Consider the following 23210-nt stretch of genomic DNA (forward strand, 5'->3'; position numbering starts at 1 on the left):
CAAAAACAAACTTAGCACAAGAAAGATCGAGGAGAGATTGAAGAAAGAAGTCATGGATGTTTCAGGAAGCTTGAGTTGCGTTGTTGTGGCCGTAGATGGAAGCGAGGTGAGTATGGAAGCTTTAAGGTGGGCTCTGGACAACCTCAAGCTCTCATCGTCTTCTCCCGATTCATCATTCGTCGTGCTCCATGTCCAGCCTTCGCCATCTGTCGCCGCTGGTGTTAGTCCCGGCACCATCCCTTTCGGCGGTCCCAGTTTAGTCTCGTTTACTACTGCTAATTTTGTTCCCTAATTGATGTTTATGATTGATCATATATATATGGATGGTTATGGTGTTTGTTGAATTGACTCTGTGAGTTTTGCGATGAAAGGTGGTCTTGAGGTTCCTGCTTTCACCGCTGCAATCGAACAACACCAGAAGCGGATCACCGATACTATCCTCGAACACGCTCATCGAATTTGTGCTGAGAAATCAGTGAGTTGTGTTTTACTTTCCCCTGTTAGAATGATAATTATAACCTCATAGTCAAAAAGAAAAAGAAAACTCATAGTCCAGATCCAGTTGCTAATTTAATAAATGATTAGAGTATGGAGGAATTACTTATGTGTGATTTAATTGATTTTGAGGATGGTGATGTACGAGCAATGATTTCAGGTAACTGTGAAAACCCAAGTGGTAGTTGGGGATCCCAAGTATAAGATCTGTGAAGCTGTAGAGGAATTGCATGCTGATCTTCTTGTCATAGGTTCCCGGGCTTATGGCCGCATTAAGAGGTATATATATATATATCTCTTCTTCCACTCTAGTATCTTGCTATATGTTGATACAATGTAACACTGATGAAAGCTTTACATCAATTTCAAGGTGTTTAATCTTTGGTTGATATGCTGAATTAGTTTTTCCCTTGCTGGCTTCTGACTATTGATTTTTATTCTCATTTGCATCTTTGTCTGTACGTGGATGAATTAGAATCTGCACTCGTTTCCTATAAGCCGTCGGTTACATATATTTGAAGCTTTTTTGGCCTAATAGTTAGAACCAGATTGGTCTAAGTGAAGCTTGAACAAATCCTACTAAATCAGAACTGAGTAAATGTTAATCTTTGTACTTGTCTCTGCCATGGTTACAATACATATATGCAGTTAGCCTATATGTTCGAGGGGACATTTCTCTCCTCATCTAACATAAAACTGCATCGAGGAATCTTTTTGCCTTTCAAAATGTTTATACCAACACTACTGTGCGTTCTTTAGCTAGTGAAACCTTATTTGGCGAGAAAAAGCCAGTATTGAATCCAGTTTTTTTCTTAAAATAGAATGTTTTTGGGAAGTGTAAGCAACTACTGCACCAACCACGCGCATTGTCCTGTTGCGATAATTAAACCAAAGGATGATGCTTCAGCATAAAAGCAGGTACACAAGTTTAGCTTCTTGCGTAATAAGTAAGACACTTCATTCAATGTTCATCCTTCTCAAGTTTGTTAGTCGTCATCAATCATAACCCACGTGATCAATCATAAGTTTATATCTAGACATTGTCAATGTCAAAGTTCGTCTATAGCCTACTTCTCCCTTTTGGTACAAGTAGCCATTTTAACGGAATATCGAATCATCTTTCATTTCTCAGGAGATAATGTACAAATGCAAAGGGATATCAAAACCATCTTTTTAATTTTGTGAAGTTTAAGCTATGTAATGGAAGCAAAGTAAGAATTCACCAGCTTACTTCCCAACGCATTGGTGTGAATGTAAGCTAATAAGAGCGACAGAAACATTGCTTGGCTCAGTATATGTGTTGTTGAATTCATATTCATCGGTATATTTTTTTTTATGATTGAGGATTGAATAATATTGTTGCATCAAAACAGTATGAAGGGCATGTACAGAGCAAACTGGTTGTCAATGTAGGCTAGCTCGTAAGATTGGAACTTTGGCCGGCTATGATTGATCTGCCTTGTGGGATGTTCGAAATGTTTTGGGCGTTGGATAAGTTTTGTTTTGACGATTAGATATAGCATATATTACAACATTTTTTGGTCATATATAATATCGAAAAATGATCACTCATTAGGCAAGGGTCATTTAGCAAATTGCTACTAGAAGATATAATTGGATGTAGATCATGTAAATGCTAGTAGTATTATATTCGATGGATGGACAAAAGGTAAAAAGAAAGATTATGACTTTTGTTTTTTGGCCGGTTATATATGACAATTTTCAGGATAATAAATATGTAAGAGGTCTCGTGAAAGAACAATGAGAGTAAATGACGAAATAGAGAAAACGTCGATTTGTCACTGTCAACACGATAACGAAGGCTCACGAGTCACGAGTCACGGACTCTAAAAATCAAAAGATTGTTCACTTTCATTAGAGCACCATGATTTTTTCTTTCCCTGTGTGCTAAGATAAGTGTTGGTAAAAAAGACTAAAAGCTAACATAAAGACCCTACAAAATTACAAATTATAATTTGAGAATCATTAGAAACAAGACATATACGATAACTAAATAGGTGTAAAATATTAAATATATAGTTCACTTGCCCCAACCGAAAGGGAAAAGAACGAAAAAAGCAAATAACAGTCTGTTATATAGTTTGTCCTGATTTTGGCATCATAATTATTGGTTCGTTTGGTTTTGTTTTTATCATCACTATCCAAATCACATTTCACTTCACATGCGATATGCTTTTGGTCCTTTGACTGATTTACTGGCTACTTTCCAACACACTCCATGTCTCCTCGTGACTTCTTTCTTCTTTTTCAACCCTCAAAACTTACATCAACGTATGAACTGTATTCAAGATACAGTTAGTTAGTATCAAAGGAATAAGGTAGTATCAACTCGAACTGTTGTATTTTGTTAAGTTTCATGAGATATTGGCCATAAAGGTAAGAGATGTATCGATGCTTGGATCCCACCGCGCTGACACGCCATTAGAGAGCCAAATCAGACATTTTGACCAAATTTACCGAAGAACACACATTTTACCATTATAACTCGCACACATGATTATCAAGTTGTGCTAGTGCCAGTTAGAACGGACCGGATCCCACCAATCATGTTTCAAATAAGGGACACTTTCGTACTTTAATAACTCTTTGGCCATATATATAAAGACGTACGAAAACATTGCACTCACTCACTCAGCGAATGCTATCTAAATATATCAACACAATCACGTTATCTTAAATCCATGGCTTCCTCAGCTCTCCATTGCTTCTTCTTCTTTACTCTTCTCGTGCCGTTCGCATTCACCACCGACACACGTGACCCATGTGCGACCGCAGCTCCTGACGGCTCCGACGATCTCTCCATCATCCCAATTAACGCCAAATGCTCACCTTTCGCACCCACTCACGCCTCTTCCTCCGTGATAGACACCGTCCTTCACATGGCCTCCTCCGACTCCCACCGCCTCACCTACCTCTCAAGCCTCGTCTCCGGTAAACCAAAACCAATCTCCGTCCCCATCGCCTCCGGTAACCAGCTCCACACAGGAAACTACGTCGTCCGAGCCAAACTCGGCACTCCCCCACAGCTCATGTTCATGGTCCTAGACACAAGCAACGACGCCGTTTGGGTCCCTTGCTCCGGCTGCTCCGGCTGTTCAGCCGACTCACCTTCTTTCAACCCGAACTCCTCCTCCACTTACTCAACAGTCTCTTGCTCCACCGCACAATGCACACAAGCACATGGCCTCACGTGCCCTTCCTCCTCACTACAACCGTCCATCTGCTCATTCAACCAATCCTACGGTGGAGGTTCATCCTTCTCCGCAAACCTCGTCCAAGACACACTGACGTTATCCTCCGACGTCATCCCAAATTTCTCCTTCGGCTGCATCAACTCCGCGTCAGGCAATTCTCTACCTCCGCAAGGACTAATGGGCCTAGGACGCGGGCCCATGTCGCTGGTCTCACAAATATCGTCGCTTTACTCGGGAGTGTTCTCATACTGCCTCCCTAGCTTCAGGTCCTTCTACTTCTCCGGGTCGTTGAAACTGGGTCTCTTGGGTCAACCCAAATCCATCAGATACACCCCACTCCTCCGTAACCCTCGCCGTCCGTCGCTTTACTATGTCAATCTCACGGGAGTGAGTGTCGGTTCGGTTCAGGTCCCCGTTGACCAAAAGTTCTGGACGTTCGACTCAAGTTCCGGCGCCGGAACAATCATCGACTCCGGCACCGTCATAACCCGTTTTGCTCAACCCGTTTACGAAGCCATTAGAGACGAGTTTAGGAAGCAGGTAATTAAGTTCGTTAATATCACAATTCTGCTACGTATAATTAGTAATATAATTTAATCTTGTTGTTAACTCTAGGTGAATGGGTCATTCTCAACGTTGGGAGCGTTTGATACGTGTTTCACGGCGGATAACGAGAATGTGGCGCCAAAGATAACCCTGCACATGACGTCACTCGACCTGAAGCTGCCGGTGGAGAATACGCTTATCCACAGCAGCGCTGGAACGCTGGCGTGTCTATCCATGGCCGGAATACCGCAGAACGCTAACGCTGTTCTAAACGTGATCGCTAATCTCCAACAGCAGAATCTGAGGATCTTGTTTGACGTCCCCAATTCCCGCCTAGGCATTGCTCCTGAGCCCTGCAACTAAGAGATAGAGAGAACACATAAAACGATATCTTTCTTCATATTACTTTCTTTGTTGGTTTCATTTGGACAAATTCCTTAAAAGTTGGGAGTTCCTGATCAAGAGATCCGTTTAATGACAAGTCAGTTTAATTGAATGGTGAAGATTCTTTAGCTTGCGTCATGCGATTTCTTGATCTAATTAAGTATCATGACATCGATCGACGAGTTACACAAAAAGTCTAGAAGAAACTATAGTGCGAAAAAGAGCATAAGCAAATCCTGTGTTATCCTCTCTTCTCTCTGCGGATACAGACTAAAGACTACAATCCTCTTTGCCACTCTTTTTAAGGGTTCAAAAACAGATGCTCTCGAGCAGTAACTAGTTTACAGGTTCCACCTATTGCGCATGAGTTCCTAACAAACTGACAGAAACCTTACAGGACCGCTTGTCAGAAACAATTACTGACCACTCGAGCAGTAGCTACCTCGACTGGAAGAGCATTTCCAACACTTTCTTCTATTCCTGAAGGACAAGAAAATTGCAGGAGCTTTTAGTTCATAATAAACCAACTACCAAAAATGTTTATGCAATTGGTTTTATGAATTCAAACTAGCAACATCAACCAGTCAAGCAAACAACTCACACGTAGTCATTCTAACTTCTCCAGAAGGACTTTAACGCACAAAAAACCAAGAACTTTAAACCATAAGAATCATGGAACAAGGAGCAACATTTTATTACAAGAACCCTACCTCCATGGGAGCAGAATCTTCATTAACATCAAGCATGGTTTGTTCCCCAGATGCAGGCTTGTTATCAGGAATTATCAGGCCTGCAGGAACCTGGCCAAACTTCAAAGCCTATATGTCCACCAACCAAAACAAAACAAAGCTGTCAAAATCATCCAAAACCAACATCATCAGGCACAAATTTGATAAAAAAAGCAAGGGACCTGTTCAAGTCTGGCAATTTCTTCTATCGTCTGGGAGTTGATAATTGCAGCCTGGAACATCATGAAAACGAAACACCAAAGTTACTATCAAACACACAACCTTAAGTTAAAGACAAACAAATCAGCAAATATGCTTGGTCCTATCCAGTTTCCATCCTCTTCCAACACCCAATTCCTGGAGTTTTTGTGGTTTTCATCTTGGAAAAATAAAATTATAACCTTCCTAAGCTACTCAACTGTAAAACCAACATGACATGATTTAGAGATGATCGCACCTTGATTGCTAAAATTTGCTCCTGTGTTGGGGCCACCACTTTCGGAGTCTCTGGGTTTTCTGCAGTTTCTGGCACTTTTTTAACCTCCTCGTGAGAAACTTTCTTAGCCTCCTCTTCTGCTTCTTTGGATGAAAACAAAGCTGCAGCTTCAGCTCTCTCCTGTTAAGAACCAATGTTTGTCAGGTAAAATGGTCTTTCTTTTAACATATTCTATCACCATATATAATCTGTTAAATGTACAGAATAAGGTTCTCTTACCTTGGCTTTGATTTTTATGAAATCCAGTACTCGAAGAGATTTTATCTTGTGAATCACATAAAGGCGATAATTTGGCTTTTTGGTGATATTATTATCTAACAAACTAAGGTACTGCAGCTTCGGAATGGAGGCAAGGGGGTCAATTTCAACCAAATTCACAAGCCTGTTGTTTGTAAGGACCAAAGAGTGAAGCTTCGGCAGGAATTCTGCAGAAGTACAACCATACGATAAATACAACACGCTTAATCACCAACGCAAACAATGTGTTCGAATTTACATATTTTTTAAATTACAAGACGCATGTAGAGGTTACCTCCAAGATTAGGATTAATCCGGGTGATCCGATTGTTATTGATGAGCAAAGTTCCTAAGCGGTTGAGGTATGGAAAGTTTTCTAGCTTAACTATCTCATTGTCAGACAGATCAATTGTATCGAATTGGTCCTGTAAGCAAAGCAACAAAAGTTCATTAGTATACCTATCAAAAGCAATTCATCTTAAGTAATAAAATACGAAGGAGGCTCACTAAAGCATAATAGAGAGCCTCAAACATGCATATTAACATGGCCTAACACAAAATCTATAGGAGGACTTCTTAGAAAAGAAGACTAGCTCTCAAAAGTAAAGAATCCACAGTAAAGCAAAAAATTAGTATCACACCAAGCCACAGATACACTCCTGAAGAGTTGGAAATACAGATGCCAACGAAGACAAAGGAGCAAATTGCTCCAGTTCAGCAATGTTTCTTTCAATGAACTTTTTCAAAATACTTGAATGCAGAAACCCAACAAGCAGACTTTAAGAACATTCAATACAGCCCGCATCTACAAAAATCTTCAGATGACAGGCAAAGAAGAATCGAAACTAGATAGAACACGTCTGGCAAAAACAGAGTAACGAAGTACCTCAGTAGCACCCAAGTTCTCGATTACAGGTATCTTGTTACCTGCAGCAAAAACAACAAACGATTACTCAGCGCAGGTGTGTATTTAGGGTTACGAAAACCATAGAAAGGGTAATTTGAAAAAGAAGAAGTTTATACCTCGTAGATCCAATTCTCGCTCCTTGACGGCATTGAAGAAGTGAGGACTTTTCCAGATCAAATCAGCCGTGAGCTTCACCATTACTCTCTCTACTAGGGTTTTAGTGCTTCGTGCTCTCTCTCTCTCTGCTGCTTCTTCGCGTTCAGAGGAAAGAGACAACAGTGGCTCAAGATGACATAAAAAAAACGATGCTATTAATCTATCACTTTAAAACGGCCCATTAAGTACGGAATTGGTCCAGTCGGTTAGGCCCATAACTATATTCTGATATTTATGATTTGGGAGGAAAAAAAACAAAAAAAAAATAAAAAGAAAAGGGCTATTATAGTATAGTAGTGTTCGATTGAATCTTCTTTTCTTCTCCGTTGGTTCCAACCCTAATCTAGGGTTACTCTCTCTCTCGCTCGCTTCCTCCTGTGCTTCGTTCTGCTGATTTCCACGAGCATTAAGCTTTACAGACCTTGAATTTGGAGTGCGTTTGGATCAAAAACAGTTGAGCGAAGATGAGGATTATGATTAAGGGAGGTGTGTGGAAGAACACCGAAGATGAGATTCTCAAGGCCGCCGTTATGAAGTATGGTAAGAACCAATGGGCTCGGATCTCGTCTCTTCTCGTTCGTAAATCTGCCAAACAGTGTAAAGCTCGCTGGTACGAGTGGCTCGATCCTTCCATCAAAAAGGTATGTGCGCCTTTTCCTTCTCTTCAGTGGTAGTGTTCGATAATAAACAAATTTGTTTTGGATCTGGGAAATAATGAAAGATATAGTTTGAATTTAGGCCTATAGGTGGTTTGTTAGCTTGGTACTTGTAGAGGTTTAGTGGTATACATGTATTGATTTGTTTCTGAAGTTCGTACAAATTGTTAGCGATTGTAGGACTTTTGGAGTATTGTTAGGGTTGTTTATGCTTTTGAATTAGAAGCTGATTTGTTTTTGTGATGTTATATAGACTGAATGGACCAGAGAAGAAGATGAGAAGCTTCTACATCTTGCAAAGCTTCTGCCTACTCAGTGGAGAACTATTGCTCCTATTGTTGGCCGTACGCCATCTCAGTGCCTTGAGAGGTATGAAAAGCTTCTTGATTTAGCGTGTACTAAGGACGAGAATTATGATGCAGCGGATGATCCACGGAAACTTCGTCCTGGTGAGATTGATCCAAACCCAGAAGCAAAGCCTGCTCGTCCTGATCCCGTAGATATGGACGAAGATGAGAAGGAAATGCTTTCTGAAGCAAGAGCTAGGTTGGCTAACACTAGGGGAAAGAAGGCTAAAAGAAAAGCTAGAGAAAAACAACTTGAGGAAGCTAGAAGGCTTGCTTCTCTTCAAAAGAGAAGAGAACTAAAAGCAGCTGGGATTGATGGAAGACATAGGAAAAGGAAGAGAAAGGGAATCGACTATAATGCAGAAATTCCTTTTGAAAAGAGGGCACCTGCAGGATTCTATGATACTGCAGATGAAGATCGTCCTGCTGACCAAGTTAAATTTCCAACAACCATCGAAGAGCTGGAAGGCAAAAGAAGAGCTGATGTAGAAGCACAGTTACGCAAACAAGATGTTGCTAGGAACAAAATTGCTCAGAGACAGGATGCCCCAGCAGCTATATTGCAAGCGAACAAGCTGAATGATCCTGAAGCTGTTAGAAAGAGATCAAAGCTGATGTTACCACCACCTCAGATTTCAGACCACGAGCTAGAAGAAATTGCTAAGATGGGCTACGCCAGTGACCTTCTTGCAGAGAATGAGGAGCTAACAGAAGGAAGCGCTGCTACTCGTGCACTTTTGGCGAATTACTCACAAACACCAAGGCAAGGAATGACACCTATGAGGACGCCACAAAGAACCCCTTCTGGTAAAAAGGATGCTATTATGATGGAAGCAGAAAACCTGGCTAGATTAAGAGACTCTCAGACACCTTTGCTAGGAGGAGAAAATCCTGAGTTGCACCCTTCTGACTTTACTGGGGTCACTCCAAGGAAGAAGGAGATTCAAACTCCTAATCCAATGTTGACCCCTTCGATGACTCCTGGTGGTGCTGGTCTTACTCCAAGAATTGGCTTGACTCCGTCAAGGGATGGATCTTCTTTTTCTATGACACCCAAAGGGACTCCGTTCAGGGATGAACTTCACATTAATGAAGACATGGACATGCACGAAAATGCTAAACTTGAGAGGCAGAGACGAGAGGAAGCTAAAAGGAGTTTGCGCTCTGGTTTGACTGGGCTTCCTCAGCCAAAGAACGAGTACCAAATAGTTCCACAACTTCCTCCAGAGGAAAGTGAAGAGCCAGAAGAGAAAATTGAGGAAGACATGTCAGACAGGATAGCGAGGGAAAAGGCTGAGGAAGAAGCAAGACAACAGGCATTGCTTAAGAAGAGATCCAAGGTCTTGCAGAGAGATCTTCCTAGACCTCCAGCTGCTTCATTGGAAATAATTAGGAACTCGTTACTTTCAGCTGACGGAGACAAAAGTTCTGTTGTTCCTCCTACTCCTATTGAGGTTGCAGATAAAATGGTACGAGAGGAGCTTCTAAAGTTGCTGGAGCATGATAATGCAAAGTATCCGCTTGATGAGAAAGCTGAGAAGAAGAAAGGAGCCAAGAACCGTACCAACAGTTCTGCTTCTCAAATTCTTGCGATTGAAGATTTCGAGGAATATGAACTCCAAGAGGTATGTATATGAATCTTCCCATTGTCAATTGTACATCTGTTCTTTTGGTTGATTTATTTGTTGGCCCAACTCTGGATTCTTTAGTTTGCACTTGGTTTAGGATTAGATTGCTTGATGCCTTTTTTAGACATGAATGTGAATCCGCTTTTAATTTGAATCAGCATCTGTAACTTGGTATACACTAAGGAGAATTCTAATGAAGGTTGTTGCCACTGATTTTTGGTAGGCTGACAGCATGATAAAGGAAGAGGGGGAGTTTCTGCGTGTGTCAATGGATCATGAGAACAAGTCACTCGATGATTTCATAGAAGCTCGCAACAGATGCGTGAACGATCTCATCTACTTGCCCACCCAAAACGCTTACGGGCTCTCAAGTGTTGCTGCAAACGCGGAAAAAGTTGCATCTTTGCAGGTGGAGATGGAGAATGCGAGAAAAAAGTTCGAGGAGGATGAGAAGAAGGCAGAACACATGAAGGCCAAGTATAAAACCTATACAAAGGGTCATGAGGTAATATATAGTTCACATTGGTTTAATGTTAGTTCTGAAAGTATATTTCAAACTTTTGTTTGGTGTCATGTTTAATGGATTTGTTCATTTGACAGAGGAGGGCAGAGACCGTGTGGACCCAAATAGAGGCGACTTTAAAGCAGATTGAGATTGGTGGAACAGAAGTCGAGTGTTTCAAAGCATTGAAGAGGCAAGAAGAGATGGCTGCATCTTTCAGGAAAAAGAATTTGCAAGACGAAGTGGTAAAGCAAAAGGAGACAGAGAGAAAACTGCAAGCGCGCTATGGGAATCTGTCTGCAATGGTTGAAAAAGCAGAGGAGATAATGGTCGGGTTCCGAGCACAAGCATTGAAGAAACAAGAGGATGTCGAAGATTCTCACAAACTGAAAGAAGCTAAGCTAGCCGGTGGAGAAGAGGAGGACATAGCTATAGCCATGGAAGCTTCTGCATAAAACTTGAGTTTTGTATTGGTTACAAGTTTTAAAGGAGACTCAGACTTTGTATTGTGGTAAGTTTTATATGAGTTATGACTTTGTAAAGGTTGTGATATTCTCTCCGTTATGCTTTGCAAGAGTCAAGAAATTTGATGCTTTGCAAGAGTCAAGAAATTTGAATGCTTGGGTTTGGTTCCCATCTAAAGGTGTTTAACCAACATTTGCCCAATTTGCACAATTTACTCATGTCGTATGGAAGAGAAGCAAAAAAGCTTATACATTTTTGCGTATGGAAGAGACGAAACAAAGCTTATACTTTTTTGTTGTATGGTAGAAGAGAAAAACTTGCATATCATGTAAACTGAAATTAAACGTTTTTAGTCAAAAATACAACAAGTCTGTGTAAAAAACTCTTTATTATTAGAAAACAACGCAAGATAACTAGGGAGTTTTAGCCCTCTTCAAAACTGATTGGGCACTCGATTCTTCTACTCCACTACTTCAATTAGGGTGGGCTCATAGTCATCAGGAGCAACAAATCCATGGAGGTTCATCACTGTTGCAGCTACATTTGCAAGCCCCGGTGTTTCCAGATCTTTACGGAATCTAACTCCTTTAGACAAACCAGGACCTCCAATGGCAATTGGCACCTGCAATCAATAATTACAATTTCACATCAGATCTAATCCAATGTTTTACGTTATGGTAATAGCACAGACTTCCATTAGACTTACTGGCTTGAGTGTGTGAGAGGTTAGAATCTGAAGGTTCCCTTCCTTGTCCAAAGCAGGCTTCCCAGATTTATCCCTCTTCACCATGTCCTCTGCGTTTCCGTGATCAGCAGTCACAACATAAATGCCTTTCACTTGTTCGATTGCATCAAAAATCATCTGCAACAACCAAACCACTTGTGAGCTATTGTCACACTCACTCATATTATTAAGACTAGTTGATAAATTTTTTATAACAATACCTTCACAGCAAGATCAGCAGCCTCGCATGCAACAACAGTGGCTTCAATATCACCTGTATGACCCACCATATCGGAATTTGGAATGTTAACTCGCACCTGAAATTCAATTCAATATTAAAACGTAAGTAAGACTATCTCTGCTTATATACAGGGATGTTTGATTATATGATCATAAGACCATTCATCCACCTCACCTGATCAAACTTGCCACTAAGGATAGCATCCCTCGCCTTCTCACCAATTTCCAGAGCTTTCATCTTTGGTTGGGCATTGAATGATATTCCACTGTCACTTGGGATTTCGACGTACTCCTCCAACTTTTCATTGAAATATCCAGACCGGTTTCCATTCCAGAAGAAGGTGACATGCCCAAACTTAACGGTCTCACTGTTTCAGCCACATACATTGATAATAAATATGTCAGAGATTCTATTCAAGAACGTAGTACACTCATTGGCAAAAATGCTATCTAGGTCAATGAACTTGGTTTGATCAGCATAATAGACTATTAAGAAAAGGCAAAGACATAGCAACAGTTGCAATTCAATTAAAAAGTGAATATGCAGATACGAAAGATGTCAAATACTCAAAATGTGATAGAAAGAAGTTAAAGAACCTGCAAGCAAAAGTGCTGACGCCATTGTGAGTCAAATATTCACCAGACGTTCTATCAATCTCCGGGGGAGAAACAAGGTAACGGTTTGGTAGCTTAAGCTCTCCATCATACTGAAGCATACCAGCATAACGTATCTTTGGGAACCTCACACGATCAAACTTGTCAAAATCTTCGTATTCAAGTGCCTTAGCATGCATAACCATACGATCAGCCCTGAAGTTGAAAGTGACAACAGCATCGCCGTCCACAATGGGACCAACAGCTTTCCCTGAGTCATCAACAATCACAAACGGAGGCAAGTACTGATCATTGGCACCAGGCTCTTTCCTCAGTGTCTTCACAGCTTCAACAGCGTTTTTGAATTTGTGAGGAGCTTCACCAAGAACTTGAGCATCCCAACCTCTTTTAACAACTTCCCAATCATTCTCATACCTATCCAAAGTCACATACATACGTCCTCCACCAGATGCAATCTGAGCATCAACACCATTCTCACGTAAGTTAACGAGATCGGCTTCAAGAGTTTCAACAAATCCAACACTAGAACCATCCAACACATCACGACCATCCGTAAGGATATGAACACGGATTCTCTTAGCACCACGTTCAGCAGATCCCTTAATCAACAACTATCCAAAACAAACAAGTATTATAAGAAATCGAACAACAAAAAAAACACCCAAACATAAATTAAGGGGAAAACAAAAATAAAAACAGATCAAATCGAAACCTGAAGCTGATCAATACGAGAGTGAACTCCACCGTCACTGAGAAGTCCAACGAGATGCAAAGTATGTGTATCGAAAGATTCAGAAACGTATTTGAAACCTTCACCTTCAAAGATTTTGCCGGAAGCAAGAGCTAGGTCACAAAGCTTAGCACCTTGAGCGAAGATACGACCAGCACCAAGAGCATTATGACCAACCTCACTGTTTCCCATATCATCTTCACTGGGAAGTCCAACAGCAGTACCGTGAGCTTTGATCAACGTCCAAGTATCAGGAGCTCCCTATGGAGAGACAAAAGAAATAAAATAAGTTGGATGAATCGAAAAACGCATCAAAATCAAAAAAGGATAAGAAGGTAAAAAAAACAATACATGTTTAAGAGCATCCATGGCTGGAGTAGGAGCGTTGTGGATACAGTTGTACTCATCAGGAGCAGATTCACCCCAGCCATCTAAGACGATTAAGGCTATGGTTTTGCCCTTGGGGAGTTTGGGATGGTCATCGAGCTTCCAGGCGGAGGAGGTAGCCATAGCTTTGAGATTTTTTTGAGATGCAATCGAAGAATCTCAAAAACAGATCTGGGAAGAAGGTGAAGGTTGGTGTGAAGGAAGAGGCGGGTTTTTATAAAAGAGGCGTTTTTGGAAGTGGGCCTAACAACTCTATCAATTGGGCCACTTGTCTCTCACGTATATATAAAAAATCTTATTGGCTCCGAATATTCTTTTTTCCTCTTTCTTATTTGTGAATTTTACATATTTGATACATATGTGATGCTGATTCATGCCATTTTGTCTTTTATATGTTCTAGAGACAAATAAAAAACTTTTATTTAAAGATTTATCATATAGATTATATTGTCTTGTTAGATTATACTTCTATTACTTTCACTTTTTATATAATCATAATATAGAAATATTGCTTTACAAGTTTACTTCCATTATACATTCTTCCATTTTATAAGAGCTCTTAATAAATGTACTATCGCCTTATTGGTTTACAAGGCATTCGAAAAGAGTATTTTTTTTTCCTTTTCACTTCACAGCATGATGTTGGCCATACCAGTTTCAAAAATAAAGAAAAAGAAGGAAATTAAGAACTAAAGGTTTGCTCTATTCTCTGTTCAAAAAATAACAAATGGTCAAGAAATGTGAGTGCATCACACCACATAAGCTACTTGGAGCAAAATTAAATTCAGCTCTCTTTATAAGAGGCTTTTGGTTTCTTGAAATTGTCAAAAAATATAAATAATGCAGGGTTTAAATGAAAACGTTGTCATCAAACAAGTAGAAGATGGAGGAGAAAACAGAAAACGACGGTAACAAAGCTAATAGTAATAGTAGAGGAAGATGAAGAAGAAAGTGAAGCAGATTTGGGCAGCCTTGGATAGTCATCTGGTGAAGGCATAACACATTCATCCCCATTGTACAAGATCCTCCTTGGGAATGCCCATCCTTCTTTGAAAGTGAAATTTCCCATATCCTTCTTTAGCAATAACTCTGTTTGCACATTCCCAATCTTTCCTGCCTGAAGTAAAACATCGTTGTAAAACTGCACTCCCCAAAACATCCCTGTGTCATCTGAAACCCACCAAAAACCAAGTCAAGATTTTAAACCAAGATTGTATGAAAAGAAAAATAAAGATTTTTTTATAATTGACTCACTGATGCTGTTTTGATATGGTGTCAAAGACTTGTAGTTGAAGCTGAAGACTTGTTGGACGCTTTTCAAGTTTGGATGAAGCACCACTAAGTTCCAATTAGTGTAATTCTTCATTGTGTTGAGATTCGTTGCCGTGATCTTTACCCTCCAATACTCTCTGTAGTTCACTTTCACATGCCAGTGGATGCGGATAGGACACATATGATCCGAACATGTCACCACAGGTGATACTTCCTCATATGGATCATGTTTCTGTTCCAGATATGGCGGCATCTCTCCTTTCCTGAACATTGAGCAAGAAGACATCAAACCAAACAATAACTAAAGTAAACGTGAAAGAGTTTCGAAAGAGTGAATTACTTGACACAAGGGGAACTCGAGCAGCCGCAGCTACAGGTAGGACAAGGAACGATGTTTTGGTAGTAGAATGCTGAGAGTGAAACGCAGCACTTTGGTGATTGTGATGATCGAAACTGCGAGTACACGCACACTGCCTCCCATGTTGCTGCTCACAACACCAAATATATCCATGTTAAGTATCTCGACTTCTTGTTGTAAGAAAATAGCATCTTATAACATTTTGGTTACCTAGAGCTTGCGTTTTGCGACGGCCCTTGTCTGTGCTAAACTTGGTCGGGGCCACGGATGTGGCATTGTCGCAGCTATAACCCGGGACCCCAATATCGAAGTTATAAGGGATACTGAACTCTTCAGGGTCATCAGGAGAGCTCCCAATGTCCATTGTGAAAGTAGAGACGTGATTGGCGTGATCCTGAGACATGGAAGTCAAGACGCCTCCACGGCAACAGTTAGAGACCTGAAGGTTGTAAGATGCTCCGGGAAGAAGATCGACGATAGTTGGTCGGCGGAGACAGCAGTGAGGGAGGTTGTTGCTGGAGGCAAAGGCAGAGCAATTGCCTTGCTCGGTCGTCTCAGCTCCTCTCATGTCCCATATCACTTCTTTGTTGAGCCAATGCCAACTCAGCTTCCACCCTGGTTTCTCCACGTGCCGGTACTCTTGCATGTTCTCTACTGTTACTTGTACCTACAAACATTTTGGATATTCCACCACGCATTTGTATATATATAGGTTGAATAGTCTGATCATTTTAAATACTGGTTCTTGTACTAGTCAAGAATATTAGTGACTATTTATCAAAATCAATGCTACTATGCTATAGTACATATAATTACATTAAGTTATTTATAAAATATTAACTTCTTAAAAACTAATATACATAAACATAATTTACAAATAAAGAATACAAAAAAAAAACAAGAAAAGAAGGAATCAGAGATTTTTCAAGTTTTAACATAAAAATGATAAAAATGATTTTGACAAAATCAACCTAGCAAGAGACAAAACAAACTATTGAGTAACTTCGTCGTCTTAAGCTGAAGATTCGGACTCTATTTTAGTAATGTATTTAAGTATTTTCCACATATTTGTTGTACTACTTTCATTTAGCATTTCATCATAAACCCATATTCGTTCAAGAACAAAAAAAAAATAAAAAATCCCAGATTATCTGAGGCTCATGCGGGTCCCATAATCAGACACATAATTTTTTTGCAGGAGAATTGCTTATATTTTTTTTATGAAAAATCGAAAGAAATTAGTACAAAATACGAAGAGAAACCAACAAATAACAAGAAAAAAAGAGAGAAAGAAGAGTTACCGAGTGTCTGCCAGGTGAAGATAAAAGGAGATCCCATTTGATAATGATTTTACCGAACGGATCCAAAGGATCGTATCCATCTGCAACCATTTTTTATCACTTATTAAATCATAAACCCTACAAATTTTACGGTTTATATATGAACAAATTGTTTTTTTTAAAGGAATTAAAAAGACTTACGTGTGGGTGATGCGATTGCGAAGAGAATGACAGTGACAACGAGCATTGCATCCATTTTCTCTTGCAAACGAGAGAACAAAATAAAATCAGTGATCGATCACGCCGAATTTTCAGATTCTGATCGATTAAAATATATGACAATTTAGAACTTTTCTTTTTTTACCTAAAACGTGAAAATATTACTATTTGGTTTTGGGAATGACAAAGAGATATAGAGAGAGATCAAAATCTCAAAGAGTTTTTAAGTGTGACGCCTCGGGTTTCCCCGTGTGTTTTAAGAAATAGAGAGAGAATTAAAGCAAAGAAGTCACACAGTGACTGTTGGTTTAGTGTTTGAACGAGAAGAGTTTTGCATTTGTAAACAAAACCCACACTTTACTCCTTTTCTTTCTATTTTTGGTTTTTCACTTACCCTTTTTTATTTGATTAATTAACCCTTATATATATTAGCTGTAATATATACTGTAGCACGTAAAATCTACTAGTACCTTATATGTACTGTACATAATGTACACTACTAATCTAATTTTGCAAAAAAATTCTGGTAGTTTAGTGGGTGGCATGGCAGCTATTATTGATTGAATGATTCACGTATGTTTCTCTTCTTCGTGTGATGTTATTGCTTTATTATGCTATGTTTTTAACTTTCTTTTTATTTCTGTATTTTTTTATAGAATGGTTCTAGAAATTAAGGTAGCTTAGGTTATCAGATTTTGGAGATTATTATAGAGATCTCTATTATTTAAAAACTCACTACATTACAGAGAGATCTCCAATGGTAATAGCAATCTCTATTTTAGAGGTGGGTTGAAGTAAAACTCACCCTTATTATAGAAGATCTCTATTATAGAGGAACAAGCAGAGAACCATTGGAGATGCTCTAATAGAGAGATTTGGACATCATCACTACATTACATCAGCGAATATAAATAACAGCAATTAGTTGATTATGTAAGCAGAAAATATATTATATATTCGTTATTTTAGAGCAAGCAGCTTGCTCTATCTCTTTTTTAGTAGTATGCCTTGTGGCAGATTAAACCTTTTCAACCACAAAAAGCAAGCAATCCGTAAATTACAATTTAGAGGTCACAAATTATGCATATATGTAATTAAAAAGTAATTAATTAAGATATGATAATTAGATCGAAGAATGTGTCAGAAAAGAGATGCGTTGTTCAAAGTTCAAACACCAAAAAGCTCTTTTCACGCCCTCCTTGAAATTAGATGTTTATTAGTAGTAATAAATAACATGGAGACGAAATATAATTAAAATCAGTATACTGCTAATATCTTCTGGTTAGAACATTTTTTATTGATAATGAAGGTGTGGAGGACAAAGGATACGAAACCTAAAAATAATCCTGGTCCGGTTTGGTTCGATTTAATAATATCTGAATGGTTTAGTTCGGTTCAGTAAGATTGATCGGTTTGGTTGTGGTTTAATTTCCCGAGGTCCCGACGAATCTCTCTCCTCTCAGGCGGATTATGTCAAGTCGGTGATCGGAAAAAAAAAGTATTTTGACGCTTGCTTGAATCAATCAGAGAGATCAACAACCAAAGCTGAGAAAAGCCTGTGAGAAAGAGAGAGAGAAGAAGAAGAAGAAGAAGAAGAAGAAGAAGAAGATGGCGCAACCGAGTAAAGAACCTTGCAAGAAAGAGGCTTGCGACATCCAAGCATGTCTCTCCAAGAACAATTTTCTTCCTCAAAGGTGATTGCTTATTAATTCATAAAGATTCATCAGAGGTTGCTTATGATATTTGATGTTTCTAGTGGTAATTGGAGATATCCATTCTAGTTTTTGGGTTCATGTCTCGATTGTTGGGTTTTCAATTTCAGCTAGGTTCTTTCTCTTGTATTGTTAGCATAATAAGATTTGATTTGATGCATCATCCTTGATGGCTTTTAAGAATCCTTTTTCTTAGTAATTGTGAGGTTTGGTCTGGAGCTTATTGACCAAATTTTCCCAAGGTTAGCTGATTTTTTTTTTTGGGTGTACTTGTTGTATTGGATCAAAATCACTCTGTCCCTAAAGAATCGAGAGAGACCCTGATGGTGTGAATTATTAACAAGACGCACTGTTATAAATGTCTGGCTTTTGATTTAGATAATCTGAGCATGTTCTTGTGGTTATCAATTACAACAAATTGATTATAGAGAGCTCTAAGACCATTTTGAATTGCGGGTCATCCATTATCTGTATTTTGAGAAAGAGAGATGGCCGAGTAGAATATATTTAACTGAATCTTGTTGGTTTCTTATTGTTGTCGTATGATCATCATCATCATCAGGCTGGTTGTAGATATCCTCACTATCTATTTTATGATCCCTGTCTTGGGAGAAGTATGGAAGTGCACTGTCACTTTGTTGGCATGAACTTATTACATTGGTTTCACAAAACTAGCTTTATATAAATCAGAAACTTATGATGAGCTATAAGGAAAAGGAACTGGTTTTCTTCTTTTGATTACGAATTCTCCGAAGGGGCCTGGCTTTCTTTTTTTTTTTGTGTGTCTACATGAGTCCTACTGTTTTACCAGGTTTTGTGCATATAAATGATTTGTGTAGTATAATCATCAGTCATGTCTCTAGGCCTTAATTTAGACAGTTCCATGAATATAATCAGTCATGATTAACACAGGTAAGCGACGTTGAACAACAACATCACTTTCCATACCATAGTTTTTTACTGGAGAGAGATACTAATTAAGATTTATATATGTGGGGTGGTTGCAGGTGCCAGAGAGTGATAGAGATGTTACAGGCTTGTTGTGAGAGATGCAATAACGAGTCAACACATTGTGGATCTGTAGCTGCTCTCTTGAAGCAAATCAAGAAGTAATATATATAACACAATGGACTTTTAACCAAACAGAGGCATAATAACAAGAGACTTCAAGGCACATTTTAACTCATTCCTGACTCCTCCTCTCTGGTGTGAAGAAGAAAGATATACCTTCGGTATTTTATTTTATTGTATTTTGGTCGTGCAAGAGATGATGTATCTCTGTGTAATTGTGTGACTCAACAAAGACAACAAATAAAAGAAATCTTTTAAAATTAAATTTGAAAAAAACTTGGATTTTCCACGTGGACACACTCTGGGATATTTATAACGGCCGAGCTTTCTGCAATGATATCCGCCGACCATCTCTCTCTCCTCCGCCGACCGAGTCCGAGAGAGAGCCAGCAGCAGCAGCAACCATGTCAATCTCAATTCCTCTCAACACCACTCTACAATACTCCTCTTCTTCTCCTTCTTTCCATGTACCTTCCCTCTCTCTCTTCTCTCCGATTCCTTCGACCGCCGCTGTCTCCGTTACCGGAACTCGCCATAGATGCCTCAGGATTGTCACTTCTTGCGTCTCCAACGCTCAGAAATCAATCCAGAATGGTGCCACCGACGCCGTCTCTGTCGTCGGGAGGGAGCAGATTCGTCTTGGTCTTCCTAGCAAAGGACGCATGGCCGCCGATTCGCTCGATCTTCTCAAGGTGAGTCTTTTGGGAGTCCTTGTGCAGTGACAGTGTTTCTCCCTTAGGATAATTGAGGATTTGGGAAATTTCCATGGTTCATTTCTTCAATTTGGTGTTGTTTACTGGGAATTGAAACAAAACAGTGAGTCCACACCATTACTTCCATTTTGTTCTGGGAATTGGTTCTCACAATGCTCTTCATTTCTGCACTGGGGTCTCCTTTAATCGTCATTTTATACAGTGTTCTGTACTTGCATATCTAATTGCGATAATCTCTCCGGACTGGATAAGACAACGTAGGGAGCTATACTTACAAGCTCAAGGTCTCGTCTTTCTTATATTTGAGCTGTAAATATTGATTGCATATCGTTCCCTAGGCGAAGTTAGGTAGTATATGAGTGTCCTATCGTAATAGTTTTGTGTTTGCTTTCTTAAAGGTTTCATTTTGATCCTTTGATTCTCTGAAATGATTTTTCACTCTCTGATTTGCAATCTCATGGCTCCTTACGACTCTTTTACTTTCTCCTTTCTCATGAAGGATTGCCAATTGTTTGTCAAACAAGTCAATCCGCGGCAATATGTTGCTCAAATTCCCCAGGTATGCATTCGGAGAAAGGCGAAAGCGTATTGAGTTCTATTTTAGTTATTTTTAGTATTTTTCAACTTCTCGGCTTGCTGTGGTGATCTCTTTTTTTCTTGTCCTCCAGTTACCAAATACTGAAGTTTGGTTTCAACGGCCAAAAGACATTGTCAGGAAGTTGCTCTCAGGAGATCTGGATTTAGGCATTGTTGGTCTTGACATAGTTAGTGAATTTGGTCAGGTAAATAACATCATACTTCTATATCTTGATTAGCAGACACATGTTGAGGTTCTAGGGTATCTTTGTGCTGATGGTTGTTTTTCATGGTAGAGATAAAGAAATGAGTCTAATCTTGTCATTCGTTCTGCTGTGGTTTTCCTTGACATTGCTAACCCATACTGTTTGCGTTAGCTTATATGACCTAGACTTGTCATCTGCAGACCATTTGGCATTAAAGCTTAAAGGTTTGTGTTATATATTAGGGTAACGAAGATCTTATCATTGTCCACGAAGCTCTCAACTTTGGAGATTGTCATCTCTCCCTTGCGGTACGTACAAATCTTTTATAGTTGTGGTTCATCATCAATACAGATGACTTATTGATTGCTCTTTTCATATGATTTCAGATACCCAATTATGGAATATTTGAGAATATAAAATCTCTGAAGGAGCTAGCACAAATGCCTCAATGGACTGCGGAAAGACCTTTACGAGTTGCCACAGGATTCACTTATGTATGATGCGTTACAAGTATTCCTTTGGTGCATTATTGTCCTTTAACCTTTTTTCGGAATGCATTCTAATTGTTTTGGAATTTATCCAACTTGTGTTTGCAGCTAGGCCCCAAATTTATGAAAGATAACGGTATCAAGCATGTGAGCTTTTCAACTGCAGATGGAGCCCTAGAGGCAGCTCCTGCGGTGAGATTTACAATAATTTCAAATCAACCTTGGATTTCGAACTATGCTTCGATAAAGATTAGTTAGGCTTGGTTTTTGTATGAAAATGCTGAGTACATTAGATCTTTCTATAAGAGAGTTATTGGATTCTTTCTATGGGATTAACGTTTTTGTGAAAGTATGTTTGCTATTTTGTCCCAGCAGCGTGAGATGCTGGATTATAGTAATAGTGTAATACAGAAAGAGACTAATGTTGTGTGCAGTGTTTGTTGACAAATTTTCTCTTGTTAATTAGATGGGGATAGCTGATGCCATTTTGGACCTTGTGAGTAGTGGGACAACCCTTAAAGAGAACAACTTAAAAGAGATTGAAGGAGGGATTGTGCTGGAAAGTCAGGTATGATGTGAAGATCTTTGGAATTCACTACTGTTTTCCTTCCACTTGGCAACCGGTGTACCAGAAGATAATTCTTTTTTTTTTCTTACTATCAGGCTGCATTAGTGGCGAGCAGAAGGGCATTGACTGAGAGAAAAGGAGCACTAGAAACAGTGCATGAGATTCTCGAGAGATTAGAGGCTCATTTGAAGGCAGATGGTCAATTCACTGTATGTGCATAGTAATTGTAATGTATCTCCTTATCTCTACCTTTGCTTTATTTCATCCTGTGTTTTCACTCCAGGTTGTTGCAAACATGAGAGGAACGGATGCTGAGGAAGTGGCTGAACGTGTGAAAACCCAATCATCATTATCAGGATTGCAGGTAAAGTTTGAGAAAATTTGGGGTTCACAAGCCCTTAGTTCCTAGCTCCAACCCAAGAATATCTTTACACTGATTTGATAGGTGATAGTTTTAGACGATTGTGCTTTTGTGATGTGCAGGGACCAACAATAAGTCCAGTTTACTGTAAACGAGATGGAAAAATATCAATTGAGTACTACGCCATTGTGATTTGTGTACCCAAAAAAGCTCTATATGAGTCTGTGCAGCAACTGAGAGCGGTTAGTTATGCCATCCATCATTTCTTTCCACCTCGCTCCTTTACTCTAAGATTGTCATTATTGAAGGGATTTACAAATACATAGCTTTCATCACTCTTGAAATTTAATAGCCCAAACCACATTTAGTACCGAGATTAGTCTTTCGTCTCGAATCTCAGAAGTTTCGTTAAGTAATGTGTCATGAAATGTGATTTCAGGTGGGAGGAAGTGGAGTACTGGTGTCACCTCTAACATACATTTTTGATGAAGAAACTCCCAGATGGAGTCAGCTTCTAAGTAACCTCGGCCTTTGATGCTGCTTCACATGACTGAGATAGATACTCCGATGTTTAGTCAAGATGCATTCGTCTCTTTGGTCAGAGGTGGCCTCTTTCAAGCCTTTCAGATAGTAGTCAACTTAAAAGCCAATTTTCTCAAATTAAAATTCATTTTCATTTTCTAAACAGTTGGAATACCCATGGAGGTTATTTAAAAGTATTAGCTTATTGAATAAATTGGTATTCACGAGTCACGAACCATAAGAAAAAAACAGATTGGTTCAAAGAAAAAAAACTGCTTCTTTCATCATTAGCGTTCAGTTTTAGAAAAATATGAACCTCTAAACTTGTTTTTTTTCTTTTGAACGCGATGGTTTCCAAATAATATTGCAGTATTCTCTCTTAAAACGAAATATAAATTCATCTATT

At 39.3% G+C, this 23210-nt stretch overlaps 8 protein-coding genes across 9 annotated transcripts; 5 read left to right on the forward strand and 3 right to left on the reverse strand.

Moving 5' to 3' along the window:
- Nucleotides 1–52: 52 nt before the first annotated feature.
- On the forward strand, nucleotides 53–1867 carry LOC104739570 (universal stress protein A-like protein). Its single transcript, XM_010459970.3, has 5 exons — nucleotides 53–254; nucleotides 372–475; nucleotides 656–774; nucleotides 1317–1413; nucleotides 1628–1867. The coding sequence occupies exons 1-4, from the start codon at nucleotides 53–55 to the stop codon at nucleotides 1405–1407; spliced, it is 516 nt and encodes a 171-aa protein (XP_010458272.2). The 3' UTR covers nucleotides 1408–1413; nucleotides 1628–1867.
- Nucleotides 1868–3023: 1156 nt separating this feature from the next.
- LOC104739571 (aspartyl protease AED3-like) lies at nucleotides 3024–4752 on the forward strand. The gene is made up of 2 exons (XM_010459972.3): nucleotides 3024–4250; nucleotides 4326–4752. Exons 1-2 carry the CDS (start codon nucleotides 3198–3200, stop codon nucleotides 4617–4619), a joined length of 1347 nt encoding a protein of 448 aa, XP_010458274.1. The 5' UTR covers nucleotides 3024–3197; the 3' UTR covers nucleotides 4620–4752.
- Nucleotides 4743–7287, reverse strand: LOC104739572 (U2 small nuclear ribonucleoprotein A'). Its single transcript, XM_010459973.3, has 8 exons — nucleotides 7125–7287; nucleotides 6988–7028; nucleotides 6397–6526; nucleotides 6084–6289; nucleotides 5826–5984; nucleotides 5551–5601; nucleotides 5351–5458; nucleotides 4743–5120 (listed from the first exon to the last, which is right to left on the reverse strand). Exons 1-8 carry the CDS (start codon nucleotides 7204–7206, stop codon nucleotides 5115–5117), a joined length of 783 nt encoding a protein of 260 aa, XP_010458275.1. The 5' UTR covers nucleotides 7207–7287; the 3' UTR covers nucleotides 4743–5114.
- A 116-nt stretch (nucleotides 7288–7403) lies between these two features.
- Nucleotides 7404–10954, forward strand: LOC104739573 (cell division cycle 5-like protein). Its single transcript, XM_087484353.1, has 4 exons — nucleotides 7404–7805; nucleotides 8074–9792; nucleotides 10019–10300; nucleotides 10396–10954. The coding sequence occupies exons 1-4, from the start codon at nucleotides 7629–7631 to the stop codon at nucleotides 10750–10752; spliced, it is 2535 nt and encodes an 844-aa protein (XP_087340479.1). The 5' UTR covers nucleotides 7404–7628; the 3' UTR covers nucleotides 10753–10954.
- A 179-nt stretch (nucleotides 10955–11133) lies between these two features.
- On the reverse strand, nucleotides 11134–13712 carry LOC104739574 (2,3-bisphosphoglycerate-independent phosphoglycerate mutase 1). The gene is made up of 7 exons (XM_010459978.3): nucleotides 13423–13712; nucleotides 13054–13332; nucleotides 12324–12952; nucleotides 11902–12094; nucleotides 11708–11803; nucleotides 11469–11624; nucleotides 11134–11384 (listed from the first exon to the last, which is right to left on the reverse strand). The coding sequence occupies exons 1-7, from the start codon at nucleotides 13579–13581 to the stop codon at nucleotides 11223–11225; spliced, it is 1674 nt and encodes a 557-aa protein (XP_010458280.2). The 5' UTR covers nucleotides 13582–13712; the 3' UTR covers nucleotides 11134–11222.
- A 428-nt stretch (nucleotides 13713–14140) lies between these two features.
- LOC104743201 (COBRA-like protein 6) lies at nucleotides 14141–16897 on the reverse strand. 2 transcript variants are annotated; one of them, XM_087484357.1, is made up of 7 exons: nucleotides 16733–16897; nucleotides 16570–16629; nucleotides 16390–16469; nucleotides 15299–15755; nucleotides 15071–15215; nucleotides 14713–14993; nucleotides 14141–14628 (listed from the first exon to the last, which is right to left on the reverse strand). In XM_087484357.1, exons 2-7 carry the CDS (start codon nucleotides 16622–16624, stop codon nucleotides 14327–14329), a joined length of 1320 nt encoding a protein of 439 aa, XP_087340483.1. In that variant the 5' UTR covers nucleotides 16625–16629; nucleotides 16733–16897; the 3' UTR covers nucleotides 14141–14326. The 2 variants fall into 2 exon arrangements, with proteins under 2 accessions (XP_087340483.1, XP_019091591.2); XM_019236046.2 differs by lacking the exon at nucleotides 16733–16897 and having other exon boundaries at nucleotides 16570–16724.
- Nucleotides 16898–18065: 1168 nt separating this feature from the next.
- Nucleotides 18066–19519, forward strand: LOC104739575 (uncharacterized). Its single transcript, XM_019236070.2, has 2 exons — nucleotides 18066–18281; nucleotides 19307–19519. Exons 1-2 carry the CDS (start codon nucleotides 18196–18198, stop codon nucleotides 19410–19412), a joined length of 192 nt encoding a protein of 63 aa, XP_019091615.1. The 5' UTR covers nucleotides 18066–18195; the 3' UTR covers nucleotides 19413–19519.
- Nucleotides 19520–19699: 180 nt separating this feature from the next.
- On the forward strand, nucleotides 19700–23194 carry LOC104743202 (ATP phosphoribosyltransferase 2, chloroplastic). The gene is made up of 11 exons (XM_087484359.1): nucleotides 19700–20062; nucleotides 20583–20642; nucleotides 20752–20865; nucleotides 21108–21173; nucleotides 21252–21359; nucleotides 21462–21545; nucleotides 21820–21921; nucleotides 22017–22130; nucleotides 22205–22285; nucleotides 22405–22524; nucleotides 22722–23194. Exons 1-11 carry the CDS (start codon nucleotides 19775–19777, stop codon nucleotides 22815–22817), a joined length of 1233 nt encoding a protein of 410 aa, XP_087340485.1. The 5' UTR covers nucleotides 19700–19774; the 3' UTR covers nucleotides 22818–23194.
- Nucleotides 23195–23210: the final 16 nt, after the last annotated feature.

This window comes from Camelina sativa, chromosome 14, assembly GCF_030686135.1.
Source record: "Camelina sativa cultivar CO46 ecotype springtype chromosome 14, ASM3068613v1".
In the NCBI taxonomy this organism is placed as follows: domain Eukaryota; kingdom Viridiplantae; phylum Streptophyta; class Magnoliopsida; order Brassicales; family Brassicaceae; genus Camelina; species Camelina sativa.

Excerpts from the sequence above, each read along its gene's own strand:
- LOC104739571 (XM_010459972.3), top strand. The coding sequence starts at position 3,198 with ATGGCTTCCTCAGCTCTCCATTGCTTCTTCTTCTTTACTCTTCTCGTG. Across the intron at positions 4,251-4,325 it reads GAGACGAGTTTAGGAAGCAG|GTGAATGGGTCATTCTCAAC; the intron begins GTAATTAAGTTC and ends TGTTAACTCTAG.
- LOC104743202 (XM_087484359.1), top strand. The coding sequence starts at position 19,775 with ATGTCAATCTCAATTCCTCTCAACACCACTCTACAATACTCCTCTTCT. Across the intron at positions 21,546-21,819 it reads CCCTAGAGGCAGCTCCTGCG|ATGGGGATAGCTGATGCCAT; the intron begins GTGAGATTTACA and ends CTTGTTAATTAG. Across the intron at positions 22,286-22,404 it reads CATCATTATCAGGATTGCAG|GGACCAACAATAAGTCCAGT; the intron begins GTAAAGTTTGAG and ends TGTGATGTGCAG.
- LOC104739572 (XM_010459973.3), bottom strand. The coding sequence starts at position 7,206 with ATGGTGAAGCTCACGGCTGATTTGATCTGGAAAAGTCCTCACTTCTTC. Across the intron at positions 6,290-6,396 it reads GATTAATCCTAATCTTGGAG|AATTCCTGCCGAAGCTTCAC; the intron begins GTAACCTCTACA and ends GTACTTCTGCAG. Across the intron at positions 5,985-6,083 it reads TCATAAAAATCAAAGCCAAG|GAGAGAGCTGAAGCTGCAGC; the intron begins GTAAGAGAACCT and ends GGTTCTTAACAG.
- LOC104739574 (XM_010459978.3), bottom strand. The coding sequence starts at position 13,581 with ATGGCTACCTCCTCCGCCTGGAAGCTCGATGACCATCCCAAACTCCCC. Across the intron at positions 11,804-11,901 it reads TTAGTGGCAAGTTTGATCAG|GTGCGAGTTAACATTCCAAA; the intron begins GTGAGGTGGATG and ends ATTGAATTTCAG. Across the intron at positions 11,385-11,468 it reads CCTCTCACACACTCAAGCCA|GTGCCAATTGCCATTGGAGG; the intron begins GTAAGTCTAATG and ends TATTGATTGCAG.
- LOC104739570 (XM_010459970.3), top strand. The coding sequence starts at position 53 with ATGGATGTTTCAGGAAGCTTGAGTTGCGTTGTTGTGGCCGTAGATGGA. Across the intron at positions 476-655 it reads GAATTTGTGCTGAGAAATCA|GTAACTGTGAAAACCCAAGT; the intron begins GTGAGTTGTGTT and ends CAATGATTTCAG. Across the intron at positions 775-1,316 it reads GCTTATGGCCGCATTAAGAG|AATGTTTTTGGGAAGTGTAA; the intron begins GTATATATATAT and ends TTCTTAAAATAG.
- LOC104739575 (XM_019236070.2), top strand. The coding sequence starts at position 18,196 with ATGGCGCAACCGAGTAAAGAACCTTGCAAGAAAGAGGCTTGCGACATC. Across the intron at positions 18,282-19,306 it reads AACAATTTTCTTCCTCAAAG|GTGCCAGAGAGTGATAGAGA; the intron begins GTGATTGCTTAT and ends GGGTGGTTGCAG.
- LOC104743201 (XM_087484357.1), bottom strand. The coding sequence starts at position 16,624 with ATGGATGCAATGCTCGTTGTCACTGTCATTCTCTTCGCAATCGCATCA. Across the intron at positions 15,756-16,389 it reads CTTCACCTGGCAGACACTCG|GTACAAGTAACAGTAGAGAA; the intron begins GTAACTCTTCTT and ends AAATGTTTGTAG. Across the intron at positions 14,629-14,712 it reads ACCATATCAAAACAGCATCA|ATGACACAGGGATGTTTTGG; the intron begins GTGAGTCAATTA and ends GGTGGGTTTCAG.
- LOC104739573 (XM_087484353.1), top strand. The coding sequence starts at position 7,629 with ATGAGGATTATGATTAAGGGAGGTGTGTGGAAGAACACCGAAGATGAG. Across the intron at positions 7,806-8,073 it reads TCGATCCTTCCATCAAAAAG|ACTGAATGGACCAGAGAAGA; the intron begins GTATGTGCGCCT and ends GATGTTATATAG. Across the intron at positions 9,793-10,018 it reads AGGAATATGAACTCCAAGAG|GCTGACAGCATGATAAAGGA; the intron begins GTATGTATATGA and ends GATTTTTGGTAG.